This window comes from Gymnoscopelus braueri, assembly GCF_963280865.1.
Source record: "Gymnoscopelus braueri genome assembly, chromosome: 19".
Taxonomy (NCBI): Eukaryota; Metazoa; Chordata; class Actinopteri; order Myctophiformes; family Myctophidae; genus Gymnoscopelus; species Gymnoscopelus braueri.
The window spans coordinates 43,855,939-43,872,594 of record NC_137621.1 but is presented as its reverse complement, the minus strand read 5'-3'; the positions used below and the strand labels follow the sequence as shown (position 1 = coordinate 43,872,594).

The 16,656-nt window shown below is 42.1% G+C and overlaps 1 protein-coding gene across 4 annotated transcripts in view; it reads left to right on the top strand.

Moving 5' to 3' along the window:
• The window catches only part of rock2a (rho-associated, coiled-coil containing protein kinase 2a), a 74,321-nt gene continuing 57,665 nt past the window's right edge, over nt 1-16,656 (top strand). For all 4 annotated transcript variants that reach the window (XM_080414904.1, XM_080414905.1, XM_080414903.1 and 1 more), the window contains exon 1: nt 1-1,151. In XM_080414904.1, coding sequence (XP_080271030.1) covers nt 1,053-1,151 — 99 coding nt within the window. In that variant the 5' untranslated portion in view covers nt 1-1,052. The remainder of the gene's footprint in view (nt 1,152-16,656) is intronic.

Here is a 16,656-nt window from a genome sequence, read left to right as displayed (position 1 = left end):
GAGAGAGAGGAATTTGGAGGAGGTTGGTGGAGTTTGAGAGAGAGAGAGAGAGAAGAAGCCCGACTAAAAACAATCGGGTTGTTGATGAGCCTCGAGGAGATCAGAGCAGAACATCAGACCCCCAACGGGAACATAACCGACCCCACCAGGAGGAACAGGAGGAGGAGGAGAAGACCATTGTAGAAAAATGAACTCCAGGAAGAAGAAGAGAATGTTGTCTCATTAAACATGCAGCGCGGGAGAGCACGGCGCAGCGAGCTTGGACATTGTAGTTCTTTCCGCGGGTGATCGACCTGTTGTTGGATCATGCAAAAGAAAGAAACCCCCCCAAAAACAACTCATTGTTATGATCTGGATGCAGGAATAAAACGACAACAACAACAACAGGGTGATCGGATCGAGTCAAAAGTATTTGGGTGAAGCAGCCAGAAAGGAGGGGAGGGAGGAAGGGGAGGGGGGCGCTGAAAACGCCCTGCTGCTGCTGCTGCTGCTGCCTGTTGCTGTGGATCCTCCACAATTCAAACTTTCTGCATAATCCTCCATCCATCCCCTCTCGGAACAGCGGATCGGTTGGTCCCTCCTGCAGAGTCAGTGGGTTCGATCGCCACTTTCGGATCTATTAAAACTCGAGCCACAACATAACACAACAACTTCGAGACCGCAGGAGTTTTCATCTCTATATCTGTGGACGGTGGTGTTTGTTTGTGGAGAAGAGAAGAGAAGGGGGGATATTATTTTTTCTTTTCTTGTTCATTGTTGCGCACACACACACACACACACACACATACACACACACGCACACAAAAAGAGGCGATCTGGGTGGGCTGTGACTGTGATCAGAGTCCAGTCCACACATTTTAAGCACCAGTCTAGCTCTGCTAGAGAGGCCCACGGCCATTTATTAAGCCCAGGAACAAAGAAGAAGAGAAGGTTCTTTTTTTTGTTGTTGTTCCGATCCCTCCACAACTCCACATGTAACGTCAAAACGGTTTAACATTTTTGATCGTTTGGGGGGGTGGGGGGCTCCGGCTTCCATATACCAGACTGCAGAGATGTCGTCGGGCGCCGAAAGGAGGATGGAAACTCGGTTGAAACAACTGGAGGGCATGATCAGGGACCCCAAATGTGCCATCAACCTGGAGAGTCTGGTGGTAAGTCGATCAAAGTTTTAAGATCTTTTGGTGGTGATCTTCTATAAGAGTTTAAGATCTTTTGGTGGTGATCTTCTATAAAAGTTTAAGATCAGATCGATCTTTTGCTGGTGATCTTCTATACAAGTTGAAGAGCTTTTGGTGGTGATCTTCTAAACTCTATAACTCGTAGTGTTTAGATCCAAGGGGTCTGCAACCTTTTTGACATGAAGTGCCATGTTTTTATTTTCTTGATGGTCAGTGTGCCATATCAACGATATGTTTGATTATGACACCACATCAAAATACAAATATTTCCAACAGATTTTGATCGTCCATCTACTGTACACAATAACCTTTTATTTATTTCGAAATTATAATGATCATTAGACTCTCACCATTAACCCCACACCTACTGTATCTACCAGACCCTAGTCAGAGTTTGTATGAATGTAGAATCATGTGCAGGGTGCAACATGCATACAGATTTGTATATACAAAAAGTAATCCTCTCTCTCTCACACTTATGCCAGTGTGCCAGTGGCTACCCTCCCCTGTGCCAATGTTGGCACCCATGCCCAAGGTTGCCCACCCCTGGTTTAGATGGATAGTAGTGCACGCCACTGTACCGGTGTGGCGTGCACCACTATCCATCTAAACAGTACGAGTTAGACATATTGAAAGTGACACAAGCAATGTTTATAATAGGCAACTGGCTGTGTTATTGTCCCACATTGTAGCAGTCTGGAGGGTTTGTTATCATTTTTAGAGTAGGCGGACTTCCTTCCACTATGGTGCTGCTGCTGAAGAATTATTGCCAATTTAGTGACACTAACTACTAACTATCCACATCCCTAGGCCACGGTAACAATGTAGCTATTCTGGTTTGCAATAAAGTATGTAAGGCTTCTTTTTTTTTTGCGCAATAACAATACTATTTGAGGAGATAAAAAAGGTGAAGTGAGGCCAAAATAAACGCACATGGACGACAGGGCAGACAGAGACAGGCCCTGGCTAATGATTAAGCCAAAAGAAGTGCAGACAATCTGTTGTTGGTGTCTCTGCAGATTAGGATTAGTGGACAAATGTGCCTGTCCCCCCCCCCCCACCCACGCCATGGTCACTTCAGGATTTTACTGTAGGCTAGTAGGCCCCCACTAGACTTGGGATAGTAGCCTGGACAGTAGGCTACTATCCTTGTCTATTACTGTAGCCTCTCTAGGCCCACTATACCAGTGGTTCTCGAAGTGGATTCTATGGACTCCCAGGGTTCCTTTTAGGGGGGGTTTAAAACTTAAAATTGACCCTTACAAGTCTGTAACTCTGACAGTATACAAATGGAACCAAATGGACCCTGCCGGGTCCATTTGGTTCCATTTGTATACTGTCAAAGTTAAGGGGAGAGCTTGAAATCTACATGGCACTAGACAAGCATATTAGCCTACTGGACAGTAAGGCTACTATCCCTGTCCCTTGGTCACTTCAGGGTTCTACTGTAGGCTATGCCCACTTAGACGTTAGACAAGGATAGTAGCCTACTGTCCCAGTTTTGACCAAGTATATCATTATTGGCAGAGCAGATGCCAAATTCATGCATGCACACTATCGGTTCTTTACCCCCTTGATCGATGGTTGAGCAGCTATACTGTAGTGTTGTTGTTGTTTTTTCAACCGTTTTGCATTATGTAATGCCCTGGCCTTGAATCAGTTCTCCAACATGAAAAAGGTACTTCTGAAATGATTTTTTAAAATTTGAATTACACACACAACCTTTTTATAGGGAAACTAGTGGCCCCTAATCTGGAAACCGTCATAGTGGGGCCACAACAGGAGTTTACAGGACTATACTTAGAGGTTGAATAAACAAAAGATTCTAGGCCATTTCATGAGAATCCTTGAGTCAAATAACTCAAAAGTGATTTACAACCCTCTTATAAGTCTGGCGACTTCCAAGAGAACGGTTTAAATATGATAAATCAAGATAAAGCATCTGCTTTAACACTAAAATATTTCAAACAAGTGTCATACATTCTAGATGTAAACCTAGGTCACACGTAGGAATGATGACAGTGGATAGTCGGGATGTTAAAAGGCATTTATTTGAGTTGCAGTGCCAACATTAGATTCCCCTCGGCCTGCGTGGTCAAAATTAGTCAGTGATTTCAAAAGTTAAATAGAATGCAGTGCCAATGTTGACATTTCCTTGGTAGTAGGACCTACTACCATAAGCAGCTTGCTTTTTGAGGCATTCAGGGATCATCAATGCTACGGTTTGGGGTCATTTTGGGGGTTGGTACCAGATGAATTATGATGTATAAAGAGCCACAATTAGCATATTAGAAACTGCACTTGTACTGCCAACTGAATATCCCCTGTGTGATCAATGAAGCAGTGGGGCTGAAAGTGGGGACGCGTTGTGAAGCTTGTAGATATGCTATTTTCACAAAAACCTTGAAAAAGTTCCACGGGCAAATACATCTTAATGTGGGTGGGGGGTCCTTGACATGAACAAAGTCTGTGAGAACCACTCCAATAAAGTTCTATCTCCCTCTCCAGTGGAGAAAAGTAAAGTAAGAGAATAAAGTTGATGTTTTGCCGTGAATTTTAATGAATCAGTGCTTACGATAAAGTTAGTCTGGTGAATTAGTAACATCTGTGCATTCCTCAACACCGCGGGTCAGCATGACCACGATATCAGGCATCCATTCCTTGTTAAACCACCGGTTCTCAAACGTATTCATGTCAAGGACTCAACCGAATTAACGTGCATTTGGCCTGCAGACCCCCATCTGAAAATATTTTGTGCCAGGGACACATATAAGATTTGTCTTCTTAAAATGTTTCAAAAATATTCCAACCTTTTTTTAATGTACTAGATTTTTTGAAGATGGCAGAGCTTGATGTATATAATGTAGTCTATGTATCGTCTCTTGTCAGGTGGAAAATGTCCAAAATTGTTACTTTTCGGGATTAAAATAAAAAGATAACAAAGGCAGAAGATCGACAAGCTCAAAACGCTTGCAGATCTGCTACTTTTGAATTGATGCTTTTGTGTGACACTAGTATGATCCAGTAAAAAAAACACAAACATTTAAAATATGGAGATAAGAGGTTTCTTCTGCCCGACAGCAACGATATAAAAGTAGTTAAGCCGTTGCTCTAATACCTGGACCAAGAACCCCTCCCTTGGGGTCTCCGGACCCCTCTTTAAGAACCACTGCACATAAACATTCAGCAGTGCCACGGTGTCTGTTTACTTCCTGCGTTGAGTCGACGAGATACAAGAGCGATGAGTGTGTTTCTAGACAAAAGTTGAGTGGGAAGCACGCGTAGGAGGAAACAGCCTGCAGGTTTCCATTTTTAGCCACCTTTAGTTGGTTGCTGCTGTCACCGGGATGGAGAAGATGGGATTTATGATGGCGGGGCTTCGATCGTGTTCTCTTAAGTCTCTCTGGCTCATTCTCACTTTTAACCCATTTACACCTGGAAAGCCTTTACATTCTTATACCCTTCAATCCGGGAAAGCATCCGTGTCATGGACCCCCAGATTGATATACATTTGGCCGCGGACCCCCATCAGAAAATGTTTTGTTCCATGATGGACCCCCAGAAGAGAAGATTAAATGTAGAAAAAATAAATGCATACATTATTCAAAATGTTTTATTTTTTTATTTTTCTACATTTGTTCAAAAATAGCAGATGTGCAAGCTTGTATGTCTGCTATTTTTGAATAGCCAACGTATACATTTTTTAAATACAGTTTTATAGAAAGGATTTAGATTTAGACGTTTTTAGAATCTGCCTCAGGTCTAAATGAGTTAAAAGAATGACTCACGACACTCCTGCTATTTTGCCATAGCAACCCCAATAAAACGCTGCTCTTGAAATAGCCAGGTGCCCAGGACCGTTGAGTTGTAATAGTAACGGTTAAATCAGTAATGTTCATACAGGTTCAGGCCAGAGAGAGAGAGAAAGACTCTCAGAGAGAGAGAGAGAGAGGGGCACACATATCAGTAATGGTTTCCGTCTATTGTGAGGTGCAATTAAGGCTTGGCTGAGGTATACTGTGGCTGACTGACTAACTGACTGACTGTAGCCCCGAGGCTGCAGAACGCTGACTGTGTGAATCTGACTGCTGGTATGAGACAGCATTCTGCTGCATCACATACCTGTCCTGTCCTGGATGACTGACATTTAGGGCTGTGGCTATTATTCATCTCTCCTTTAGCGATTACTCTGTATCGATTGCCATGTTCGATTAATCGAATAATTGAGAAGCACATAAAAAAGAATACGTTGTATGTCGACGAATTAATTAACCGCTTATTTATTTATACTTTGTCGCACTGAGCTGTCGTGCAAAAGTATTGAATATAACCGATCTACAAGCTCACAAGGCGTCGCATTGCAACACGTTGTGAGCTTGAGGATCAGCTACTTTTCGCCTAGGATGACATGCCCCAAATCTTTCATTGAATGATTGATTATTGCATTTTTTTAAATTTATTATAAATCGTTATTATTAAATTAAATGGATTTGTTTGATTAATTGTTGCACCCCTAATGACATTTTATTTTGTCTACAACCTAAGTTCAGAGTATGGTTTGAAATATTTCAGTTGTGGTTGATTCATAAAATAAGGTACATTCTCAAAATCGTATGAATATACTGTATCTGTCTTGGTGCGGTCGGTGGTATGCTGCTACGCTCCTACCATGTTTGACTTCCAGCAGAATTCAAAATGCAGTGTGACCTGTCCCTTTTTGATAAGACATTCAGGGCCAGACTTGCAGGCATAGCAATGTCCCAGTCTAGACATGGAGAAGAAAAATAAACTATTTAGTCAAGGACTGAAGTTAAACCATGGTTTTTGAAAACAACACCCAAATAGCCATGAAAAAAGTCCTCAGCAAGTGCTCATTCAGCACCCACCTACACTATGTGCAAAACTATAGCTAAACGTCTACTGTTGTTGCCTCAATTAACAGTAGAATGCAAGCAAAGGCAGGAACCCTTTTTCCCCTGTGCAAGCTCAAACGATTTTTATTTGGCAGCCGAACAGCCGAGGTACCGGACTCACTTGGCAGCTTGGGGGAATAGTGAGTGATTGGCGAGGGCAAGCATAAAGAAAGGGCATATCTCCTGATAAAGAAATATGGACACTTGATTGCACAGTCACATAACATTAAGTTGCCTTTCTGCCGTGCTCAAGGAAATGACCTCACTGAGTAAATAGTTGGCGTCTATATATGGGGCTCAAAGTCCCTTCCAATGGCTGCACTTTCCCCTTTCGCTTGTGGCCTTATCTCTGTCTCTTGTTAAGCTTGATTTATGCTCCCGTCGTACGTCGGTGTCGCATGCTGAAAATAGCAGACCTACAAGCTCACAAAGTGTCGCGGATGCGACACTTTGTGAGCTTGTAGGTCTGCTATTTTTTCGGCATGCGACTGTCTTTATGAAGTAAACATCAGGCTTCATGCTTCAATCTCTTAACCGCTGTGTCCCCCTGCCCCCAAGTATTTATCCTAATTGTACCGCCAATTTGGGTATCCTGACCTAAACTGGAGTTTAGTCAGCATATTTTGGGGTGGTTAACCGCTTAAACCCTGTATACTTCGTTGAGCGGCGTCCCCCAGGGGTCTATACTTGGCCCCCTCCTCCCCCCCCCCCCCTTCCACACCGAAAATAACCGATCTTCAAGCTCACAATACGGCACGTTATGAGCTTGTAGATCGGCTACTTTTGGCACATTTTCGCCTATGATATGACATGCCCAGAATAGGGGTGCCATGGTTGATACATGTCAGGTACATTCATAGATAGGCCTGTCACAGTTATTAAATAATCGCCTAATCGCAATTATTTCAAATAATGTTTTTCGTCATCATCATTTCCATTTTGAAACATTTTCATATATTTTCATTAAAAAAAAAAGAATGGCAGATCTACAAGCTCAGAACGCACCACACGATGTGACACGCTTTGAGCTTGTAGATCTGCTATTTCCACTATTCATGTTTTTCTTTTTTACGTACTAGAAGTTTGGGCCACTACGCGGCCCTCATACCTAAGTCGCAGCTCATATCCCACCAATATGCCCATATATGGAGATGTCAGTCCATGTCCCTTTTATGCCCGTATATGGAGATCGCTGATGTCATAAGTATATGCCCATAATGCCCCCTTTTGTGCCTATATATGGAGCTGACTGATTTGTTTACCCCTGATGCCATGACGACACATTGAGGTTAGACAACACACTCCAAGTATTTGGGCGTAGCTGCATTGGGAACTCTTATAGGTTATGGCTGAGTCATAGTGACATGAGTGTGACGACGTGGTCCGCCCTGCCGGCCGGCTGGTTTTCCCGTAGGCCAATTTTAATATAAGATTAAGTTATTAAATTATGCAAGTTATTTGTCATATCTGCCCTGTGCACCTTTTGTTTACGAAACCTAAAAGCCAAACAGATGTAATTTGTATTAATATGTTCCAGTGTTCAACGACGAAAACACAATTAAATAGTTAATCTTAATTATTTTGTGTGACAATTACTCGTCATGTAAAATGTCATAATAGTGTAGGCTTAGGTCTAATGTTGTCATGAGGACATGGTCAACAAAGACCTGTCAGGGCTCTTTCAAGCATAATCTTCTGGTCACAAGTGCGGTACAATCAATCAATCAGAGACACGTTATGATAAAAGTGGCTTTTAATGGCCAGGGAGGGGTTACGTCACGAGCCCCCACGTGCTGCGCGGCGCGCTGCAATAGGCAGAGTTGCACCGATAGGAAATGAGAGGTTAATAACGTGTGATACTAACAATAATTCAATGAATCAAGTATGACTGGCTAGAGAGAAAGCCAACAATTTATTTTCTAATCTGTTTCCCTTTCCTTTGTTCGTTTTGGTTTGTCACTGCTGGTATCTGGCATGATGAGCTGAACGCCCAGACAAGTTCAACGCGTATCCTTGAGTTGCTAGTTTAACCACTTATTCACTTGTTTAAACCCTATGTACTTCATTGACCGGGGTCCCCCAGGGTTCTATCATTGTCCCCCTCCCAAACCCTCCTTTACATCAAATATCTTTGCAGAAAATAGCCATGAAGCTCACAATGTGAGCTTGTAGATTGGCTGCTATTCTCACCGAATGGTCGCCTATAGTTGCCGAATGTTGGCCTATTATGACATGCCCAGAGAAGGGATGGTGGAGTTCAAGTGGTTACACTTTGGCCCTGGCCACACGTACACACAGAAAAACGTAGCCTTTTCTATGCGTTTGGGGGCTTTGTCCACACGCACGCCATAGTATGCGCCACATTTTCCTTTTTGCATGTGGCGTCGTCTCTCCTCGCGCTGTTATCTCCTTGTTTACACATCAGTATTACATAATGGCGGACATGTATAAATATATACGGTATATATAGTGCTGGTTCTAACATTGCTAATGTGGACTTTCTACACATGTAAATGTACAGTTACTATTCCACCAATGTTGAGGACCAGACGTCACTGGTTTTAAATTGGTATAGTGGACTGTCACAAGGCTACGCAAAGAAGGAGAGAGGTAACGTTAGGCTACGCACCGTGAGGCAAACAAGCCCTGACGGAATGCATTGAAATCAGTAGTGAGAGCCGAGTGGACAAGCGTATGAATAAACACTATATTTGAATGATCGCAAACTTTGTCAAATAATAATAGGTACAGGGTAGTAAAAGAAGACGTATTACATGTTGTTTGTCTGATCTCTTGTTGTTTTGATTTGCACATTGTATAATGTTATTGAGATATGTATAAGAGCACAGACCGGGCTGCTACTGTTGTTGACAGGCTGTCAATTGACAGGCGTCTTGCGATCACAGCAACGTGAACAGAGATTTATTTTGTAAACATGCTCGTAGACAGGTGTTTTTCTGAAAATGAAGGAAAATTCTATTAAAAAAATTCCTGTGTACATGGGACATAGCCTTTGTCACATGGGATACTTACAGTACTGTGGGTGCTGGTGTGGCGTAAATACACAACACCTACAGTATGTCCAAACCTGTCAAACATTTCCTTTTGTTGTTGCATGTAATCCCTGTCAGTATTGCTACACGTAAAGATCCATTACTCAAACAATTTGTTGTTTGGCAATTTCAGTCTGTTTTTGTTCTGAATTTGTCAGGCAGTAAGTAGTCCTACTCAGCAATGCCCCTTAATTTGTCTCAAAATAAGTCCAATTCTACTCTTTGAAATAATGTTCAGGATTTTACTGTGCGTGGGCTTCCCTCGTGTTTTATTTGAGTTATTTCCATATCTCTTCTTTATTGGATTTTAAGCCTCTGGCCCTGTTTTTTTAGCACCCTGCATTTGCATGTTGTATGATGCTTCAACTAGCCTACACATTACAATTCCAAAACGAGTAGCCTACAGCATCTAGCACACAATGCACTGCATGTCTTCCCTACCTACAGTATGTTGTCCCCAAGGCCTGATCTCGCACTGTCATTTGCCCCTCCTCTCTAAACCCTAAACTCTAGTTGACCGGAGTCCCCCAGGGGTCTGTACTTGGGCCCCCTCCCTTTTCCCCCGACTACACCAAATCTCCTCCTTGCAAAAATAATCTGATCTGCAAGCTCACAGCGCGTTGCAACGCGTTTGCGAGCTTGTAGATTGGTTTATTTTGGGTCAGGGTGAATGTCTGCCCCCAGAATAGGGACACTAGGGTTCATAAAGTTTCCCCATCTCATCTGTGCTGGTGCATTCAGCCAGCTATCATTTATTTCAGAGACATGTTTTCTCTCTAGCCTTCAGTTTATTTCTATTCTCTCTCTGTCCCTATCTGTCCCTAGTACCTCTCTGCTCTCCACTGTGGAGGTGTTTTGGGGTGGAGGAGGTGGGGATACCCTCTCTCTCTCTCACTCTCTCACTCACTCCCTCTCTCTATCCCCCCATCTCTCACTCTGCCCCTCTCTTTCTCTCTCTCTCCCCCCCTCTCTCTTTCTCTCCTCCCCTCTCTTTTCTCTCTCTCTCTCCCCCTTTCTCTCACTCCCTCTGTTCCTTTCTCCCTCCCTCTCGCTTTTTCTCTCTTTATCCCTTCATCTCTCTCTATCCCCCCATCTCTCTCTCTCTCTTTATCTCTCTATCCCCCATCTCTCTCTCTCTATCCCCCCCATCTCTCTCTCTCTATCCCCCATCTCTCTCGCTTTCTTTTTATCTCTATCCCCCATCTCTCTCTCTATCCCCCCCATCTCTCTCTCTCTCTCTCTCTCTCTCTCTCTCTCTCTCTCTCTCTCTCTCTCTCTCTCTCTCTCTCTCTCTGAGTCTCTCTCTGAGTCTCTCTCTGAGTCTCTCTCTCTCTCTCTCTCACAGACTGAGTCAGTGTGTCCGGTTAGTCTCAGTGTGTTCCATGCTGTTCTGTTCGCAGGCAGCAGCAGTGTGTTCTGTTCGCTGGGAGAAACACTGCCTTATAAGGCACTGGGGGATGGTGGCCTGGACCAGTTTTTTTTTTTGCAAAACAAGCTAGTCTCTCTGCTCCACACCTCCTGTGGTGAGACGAATAGATCTATCCACAGCTTCTTGCACGCCACTAAAGAAGACGGGCTGTCTTCTGGGTGCGTGACCAGCGAACCATCAGCGGCTCCTAGGTTATGTCCACTTTGACTGTGATATGGCGGTGTTTCTCAAAGTGGTGTCTGCATGGATTAAAGTTCTCTCAGGCTTCGCCACGACCGATGTCAGTCATTTGGATTCCGTAGGAGCATGTCTTCTATGGCATTGGTTCTCAAAGTGGGGTCCGGGGACCCCCAGGGGTCCTTGAGGGAGTTCCAGGGGGTCCCCAGCTAAATGATAGATTAGGCACCAAATGGACCCTTATGGGTCTGTAACTCTGACGGGTCCATTTGGTTCCATTTGTACACTCTCAGAGTTACATTAACATTGATTTTTACAATATAAATTGGGGTCCCAGAGATATAAATGCCATTAAATGGGGTCCGTAGCCTAATACATGTCAAACTGGGGGTCATTGAAATTAAAATGGTTGAGAATCACTGCTAGAGAGCCGTAAAAACCTTCTCTTATTGGGGTCCCTAGCTTATCTTTTCAAATGGGGGTCCCTGGGCTAATAAGTGTCAATTTGGGGGTCCTTGACATGAAAAAGTTTGAGAACCACTGTTCTATGGAAGCATGTCGCACACCAAAAATAGCTGCGCACCAAAAAAGCTGTATACAAAAGCTTGTACAACACGTTGACGTGTTGTACAATGATATATGCTAATAATTAATAATTCCAGGAGGTCCCTGCCAGAGACTCTTTTTAATTTGTCAAAAAAATTCAAAAGTAGCAAAAAAAAGCAGATATTCAAGCTCAAGTGAACTTGATCGGCACAATTTTCTTTTGTTGCCATTTAAAAAAAAACGTTTTCTCAATTTTTGAAAGTAAAATAAGGCTTAACCACTAACATCCTATATACTTTATACTAAAGCCCCATCTGTTTTCCCTCTAGTCTACGCTATATATCTTAAGCTACAAGCTCACAACAATGCGTCGCTTTGCAATGTGTTGTGAGCTTGTAGATCTACAATTTTCACAGAATGTTTGCCACCAGAATAGGGTGGTTAAGTGATTCAAACCAGGAAATGACAACACAGTATTACACCATATCTTTGCTGTCGGGCAGAAACCTCTTATCTCCATTTTCTTTTTGTGAATTAATGCCCTACTACTTGATCATACTACAGCATCACACAAAAGTAGCAGATCTTCGCGGTGCGTTTTGAGCTTGTAGATTTGCTACTTTTGCTATTTTTGAATCCTGAAAAGTAACATATGAGGTTTCCCCCCGACAGCAACGATATTAAACTTTCTAAGGGAAAAAGATGGAGCTGGGTGATATAGACAGAAATGAAATAATGCCGTGTTTTTTACCAGATACCAAAATATCCATAACGTGCGATGATCTTGCCGGAAAGACCAAATATTTATACAATGAGACTTTTAATTATCTATAATAACTGCGCATAGAACAGTCAAAAACAACAGCACTTTACTGTAAGGCAGCCTTTAAAACCAACCAACAACAATATCTAGTCTCATATGATATCAATGTGATATGCAGTATATTGCCCAGACCTAGGAAAAAGTGAACCCCAGAAGACATGGTGTTAAATGTTTTGTATTCGGGTGGCAGAATGGGTTATTCTATAGCTTTAATCTGACCTTGATTCATTGCATAAATGTTATTGATTTGAAACTTTCATGCCACCTGACATTATACCACAAATAGTCAATGGAAAAGTGTTGAACATGTTCCCACACTGCTTGCCAACAAGTGTTATTTGTCATTTCAGTTCAATTTCATAACATCGGGACAGCCCTCTAACAATAATCGCTCTTGACTTGTACATGTAATTATGATCAGTGTTGCCAGATTCTGTGAGAGAAACAAGCAACCAGGTCTTGGAAAACCAGCCCAAAAGAAACGACTATGGGCCACATGAGTACTTTAACATATACAGCAGCTATTTGAAAATAGCAGATCTACAAGCTCACCGCGTTGTGAGCTTGTAGATCGGCTATTTTCAAATGAAATCTTGCAGGGAAATTATAATAAGCAGATCTGGCAACCCTGATTTATGATGAAAGCAGTTGAACTATCAGTCATTTAGTTGGGGACCCCCTGGAACCCCGTCAAGGACCCCTGGGGGGGTACCTGGACCCCACGATGAGAACCAGTGCACCACATAGTCTCTGTCGTGCCAGTTGTAGTCCTGTAACGGATGCATTGTTGTGTACAGCAGCAACAGTATGGTTGGACCTTCTTGGGATATTAATATAGATTTATTCAGCACAAAGGGAAAAGGTTTCCCCAGCGTGCTGCAGATCAAACATCTCACCGCCCACATAAAGCATATTACACCAACAATACTGCAACCTATAGGCACCATCTTCATTCTTCTTCACACTGGATATAGGGCTGTCACCATTTCAAATTTAAGTTGGCGATTAATTGTCGCTAAAATAATTGCGATTGACGATTTAATTGTGTGTTTGGCATTGAACATTGGAACATATCTGAATAAAATAAAAAAATCTGTTTGCCTTTTTAGGTTTCGTAATCAAAAATCACACGGCAGATATGACAAAACTTAATTATACAACAAAATGATTAACATATTTAATATGTATTTAAAATTTATACATGTAAAAATAGCAGAAATGGCTGATCTACAAGCTTACGACACGTTGTAAACTTGTAGATCTACTATTTCTGCTTTTTTTAATATTTGAAAATGTGTGAACATTTTTCAACATGTAGATGATTATGCAAAAATAATTATTAGCTGATCGGTATGCACAGTTATGGCGCCAATCATATGCTTATTAAGATCGTAATCATGTTTTATAACCGCGATTGATCATTTATCCACTTGTGTAATAGTGAGGAGATGAGGTTAAGGTGCAACGACCGCTGACGAGTAACATACAGTATTTGAATGAATATCAGAGTTTCAAAATGTAGGCATGTAGCAGACGCTCTTTATCCAGAGCAACTTAGGATAAGCAAGGTAATCACGTACATAGAATGCCAGAGAGACAGTGTTAGTGCCTCAAGAAACTAGGATCACAGGTAAACCAAGAACCTATAGCGTCAGTCTAAACAATATACTGTCAAAAAATAACAATCTGTACGTTGAAACTATAGGATACCAGGTAAACGATGAACCTAGCATCTGTTTAAAATAGCATGCTGAATCTGAATTGCAATCTTAACATTCTGGTCAAAGAAAATATGAGAGCGAGTGGCCAAGATATGCCTGCATGGTGGTAGCCATATCTTGGTCAATAGCTAGCATCAATGGAGGCAGAAGGTGGCAGGAACGGCTATAGGGAGAGTGAAGTGCATTGGGTACTGTTACTTACTGTACTTTTACTTCTACTCCACTACATCTCGGAGGCAAATATTGGTACTTTTACTCCACTACAATTATTTGAAAACTTTAGTTACTAGTTACTTTTTGATTTTGATTATTATTACAAAACATACATTGACCACTTCAGCCCTGTATACCTTTTGGCCATTTGAAAATAGCAGATCTACAAGCTCACAATACGCATTGTGAGCTTGTAGATCTGCTATTTTCAAAAGATGTTTATATATTTGAAAACTTTCAATTCTGCATGAGTACTTTATACTTGGCATTTTGAGTACATTTTGTTACCAATGCTTTTGTACTTTTACTCAAGTAAATATAGAAATAACAGAATATTCCTACATTGCAGTATTGATACTTTTACTTAAATAAGAAATGTGAGTACTTTCCCCACCACCGGTCAGTCCTCAGATCAGTGAGTCTGACTGCCGTTCTGACTGCGATGGGGAGTCTGCTCCTCCTTTGATTGCTTTCGATTAGCACCATGTTTTTTGGGGCTGCCAGTGAGTGCACGAGTTCAGGGCTTAGGAGTAGATGGAGGTGGGGGTCCCTGGAGGTGAGAGAGGACAACTCCCACACATGATGCTGTATCCATCTGGTCTCGGCATCACCAGCGCTCCATCTCCAACCTGATGGTTGAAACACAATCCACCCACTCTCTCTCTCTCTCTGCTTCTATCCTTCTCAAATTATATACACACACACACACAAGCATTCACATGTATGTATGTATGCATGCATGCATGCACCGAAGCCTGGTTCATACTTGTCCAAAACTGTTACTTTTCAAGATTCTAATAAAAAAAATAGCAAAAGTAGCAGATCTACAAGCTCAAAATGCGATCTGCTACTTTTGATGCTTTTGTGTGACGATGTAGTATGATCAAGTACGGCGTTCGTTTACGATAAAACCACAAAACGTTAGAAAATGGAGATAAGAGGTTTCTGCCGGACAGCAACGATATGCATGCACATATCAATATAGGTAAATATAGTGCTGCAACTGTCGATTATCTTCTTGGCGATTAATTCTATTGATTTTTTTTAAATGAATCTAATAATGTTTGTAATAACAACTTGAGTATTATTTTATACTTTGTCATTGACAAGCCTGATGATCGACTTTGATTTGTGCACTATTTTCTTGAAAAAAAGCCTATAATGGATTATTTTATGAAATCATTGATTATCAATCATCTTTTATAATTAATTAGTTCGATTAACTATTGCACACAAATACACATAACATGCTTTTTTGATCACTAACAAAAAAAAAAGTACCCCAAACACACACACACACACACACACACACACACACACACACAGTCACACACTCTGTTCCCGGTGCAGCTATCACTTAACGCCGAAAAACTAATCATGCAGGTGCACGTGTGTTTTCGTAGGATAGAGCATTGATATGTATTTCACTATGACATGACAAGATAATAAGCCCGGTTTGGCATGACACTGCACAAACATTAAGTGTCAGTTTGACTCTGGAGAGTGTAAAAATTGACCCGTAAAGGCTCCGCTCTCTCAGTTAAATGGATGCTTGGCATTTCTACAGGGTTAGACCGCAGCAATTACCTCAACCACCGCGGTAGTAGGAGGCATGCCACTGTGTTTTGTGATTTTTTCCCCCCCCTTTCTTTTTCATTCTTCACTTTTTCACGTTGACATGTTTTTATTGTTGCATAAAAGCAGTGGTTCTCAAACTCTTTTGTGCCAAAAGACCCCCTAATGCACATGTATTTGGCCGCGAACCCCCCCATCTGAAAAGGCTTTGTGCCAGAGACCCCACAGAAAAGAAGATTTATGTTAAATATATTTTCTAAAAAATCTCAGAAATAGCAGATGTACAAGCTAACTACTTTTGCAGGGGACCCCCTGGATCAACCCCCCCACCCCCCAAAGGACCCCTGGGGCTCCCCGGACCCTCACTTTGATAACCAGTGGCATAAAGCAAAATCCAAGCCCTGCTCTCTCGACCTGCTGTTTTATCCTGTCACATTCCTCAGTAAACCTTCTAATAAAGCTCGTACATCGCCGGCCAACGGCACATGGTGGGACAACAATCTGTCAAATGAAAAAATAAGACGACGGCCTCCCTCGAGGGGTCTTTGGCCATGCTATTTTGCGAGCCTCTCCGTATCTCCCTCTGTATCTATCTCTCTCTCTCTGCCCTCAGTTAACCCATTTAGACCGGGAACGCATCTGTGTGTCATTTTAAGATTTCTTTGGGCTATTCAAAAATAGCAGATCTACAAGCTTGTAGCACGGCACTCGGTGCCAAAGAAATCAAATGTCAAAATGACACAGATGTGTTCCCGGTCTAAGTGGGTTAAATTCAAACAGCCTTTATTTGGCATGGGAAACATGTGTTTACATTGCCAAAGCAAGTGTGAAATACAATCGGAACTAAGAAGAAGTATGTGCATTTAAAGATACAGGGCCGCTAGAATAGAGCAATGTGTGTAAACTAAAGCTGTGCGTCACATTGCAACTTTGCAATCAAACATCGCCTCTGTCGGGTGGAAACCTCATATGTCCAAAACTGTTACTTTTCAGGATTCAAGTGCAAAAATGGCAAAAGTAGCAGATCC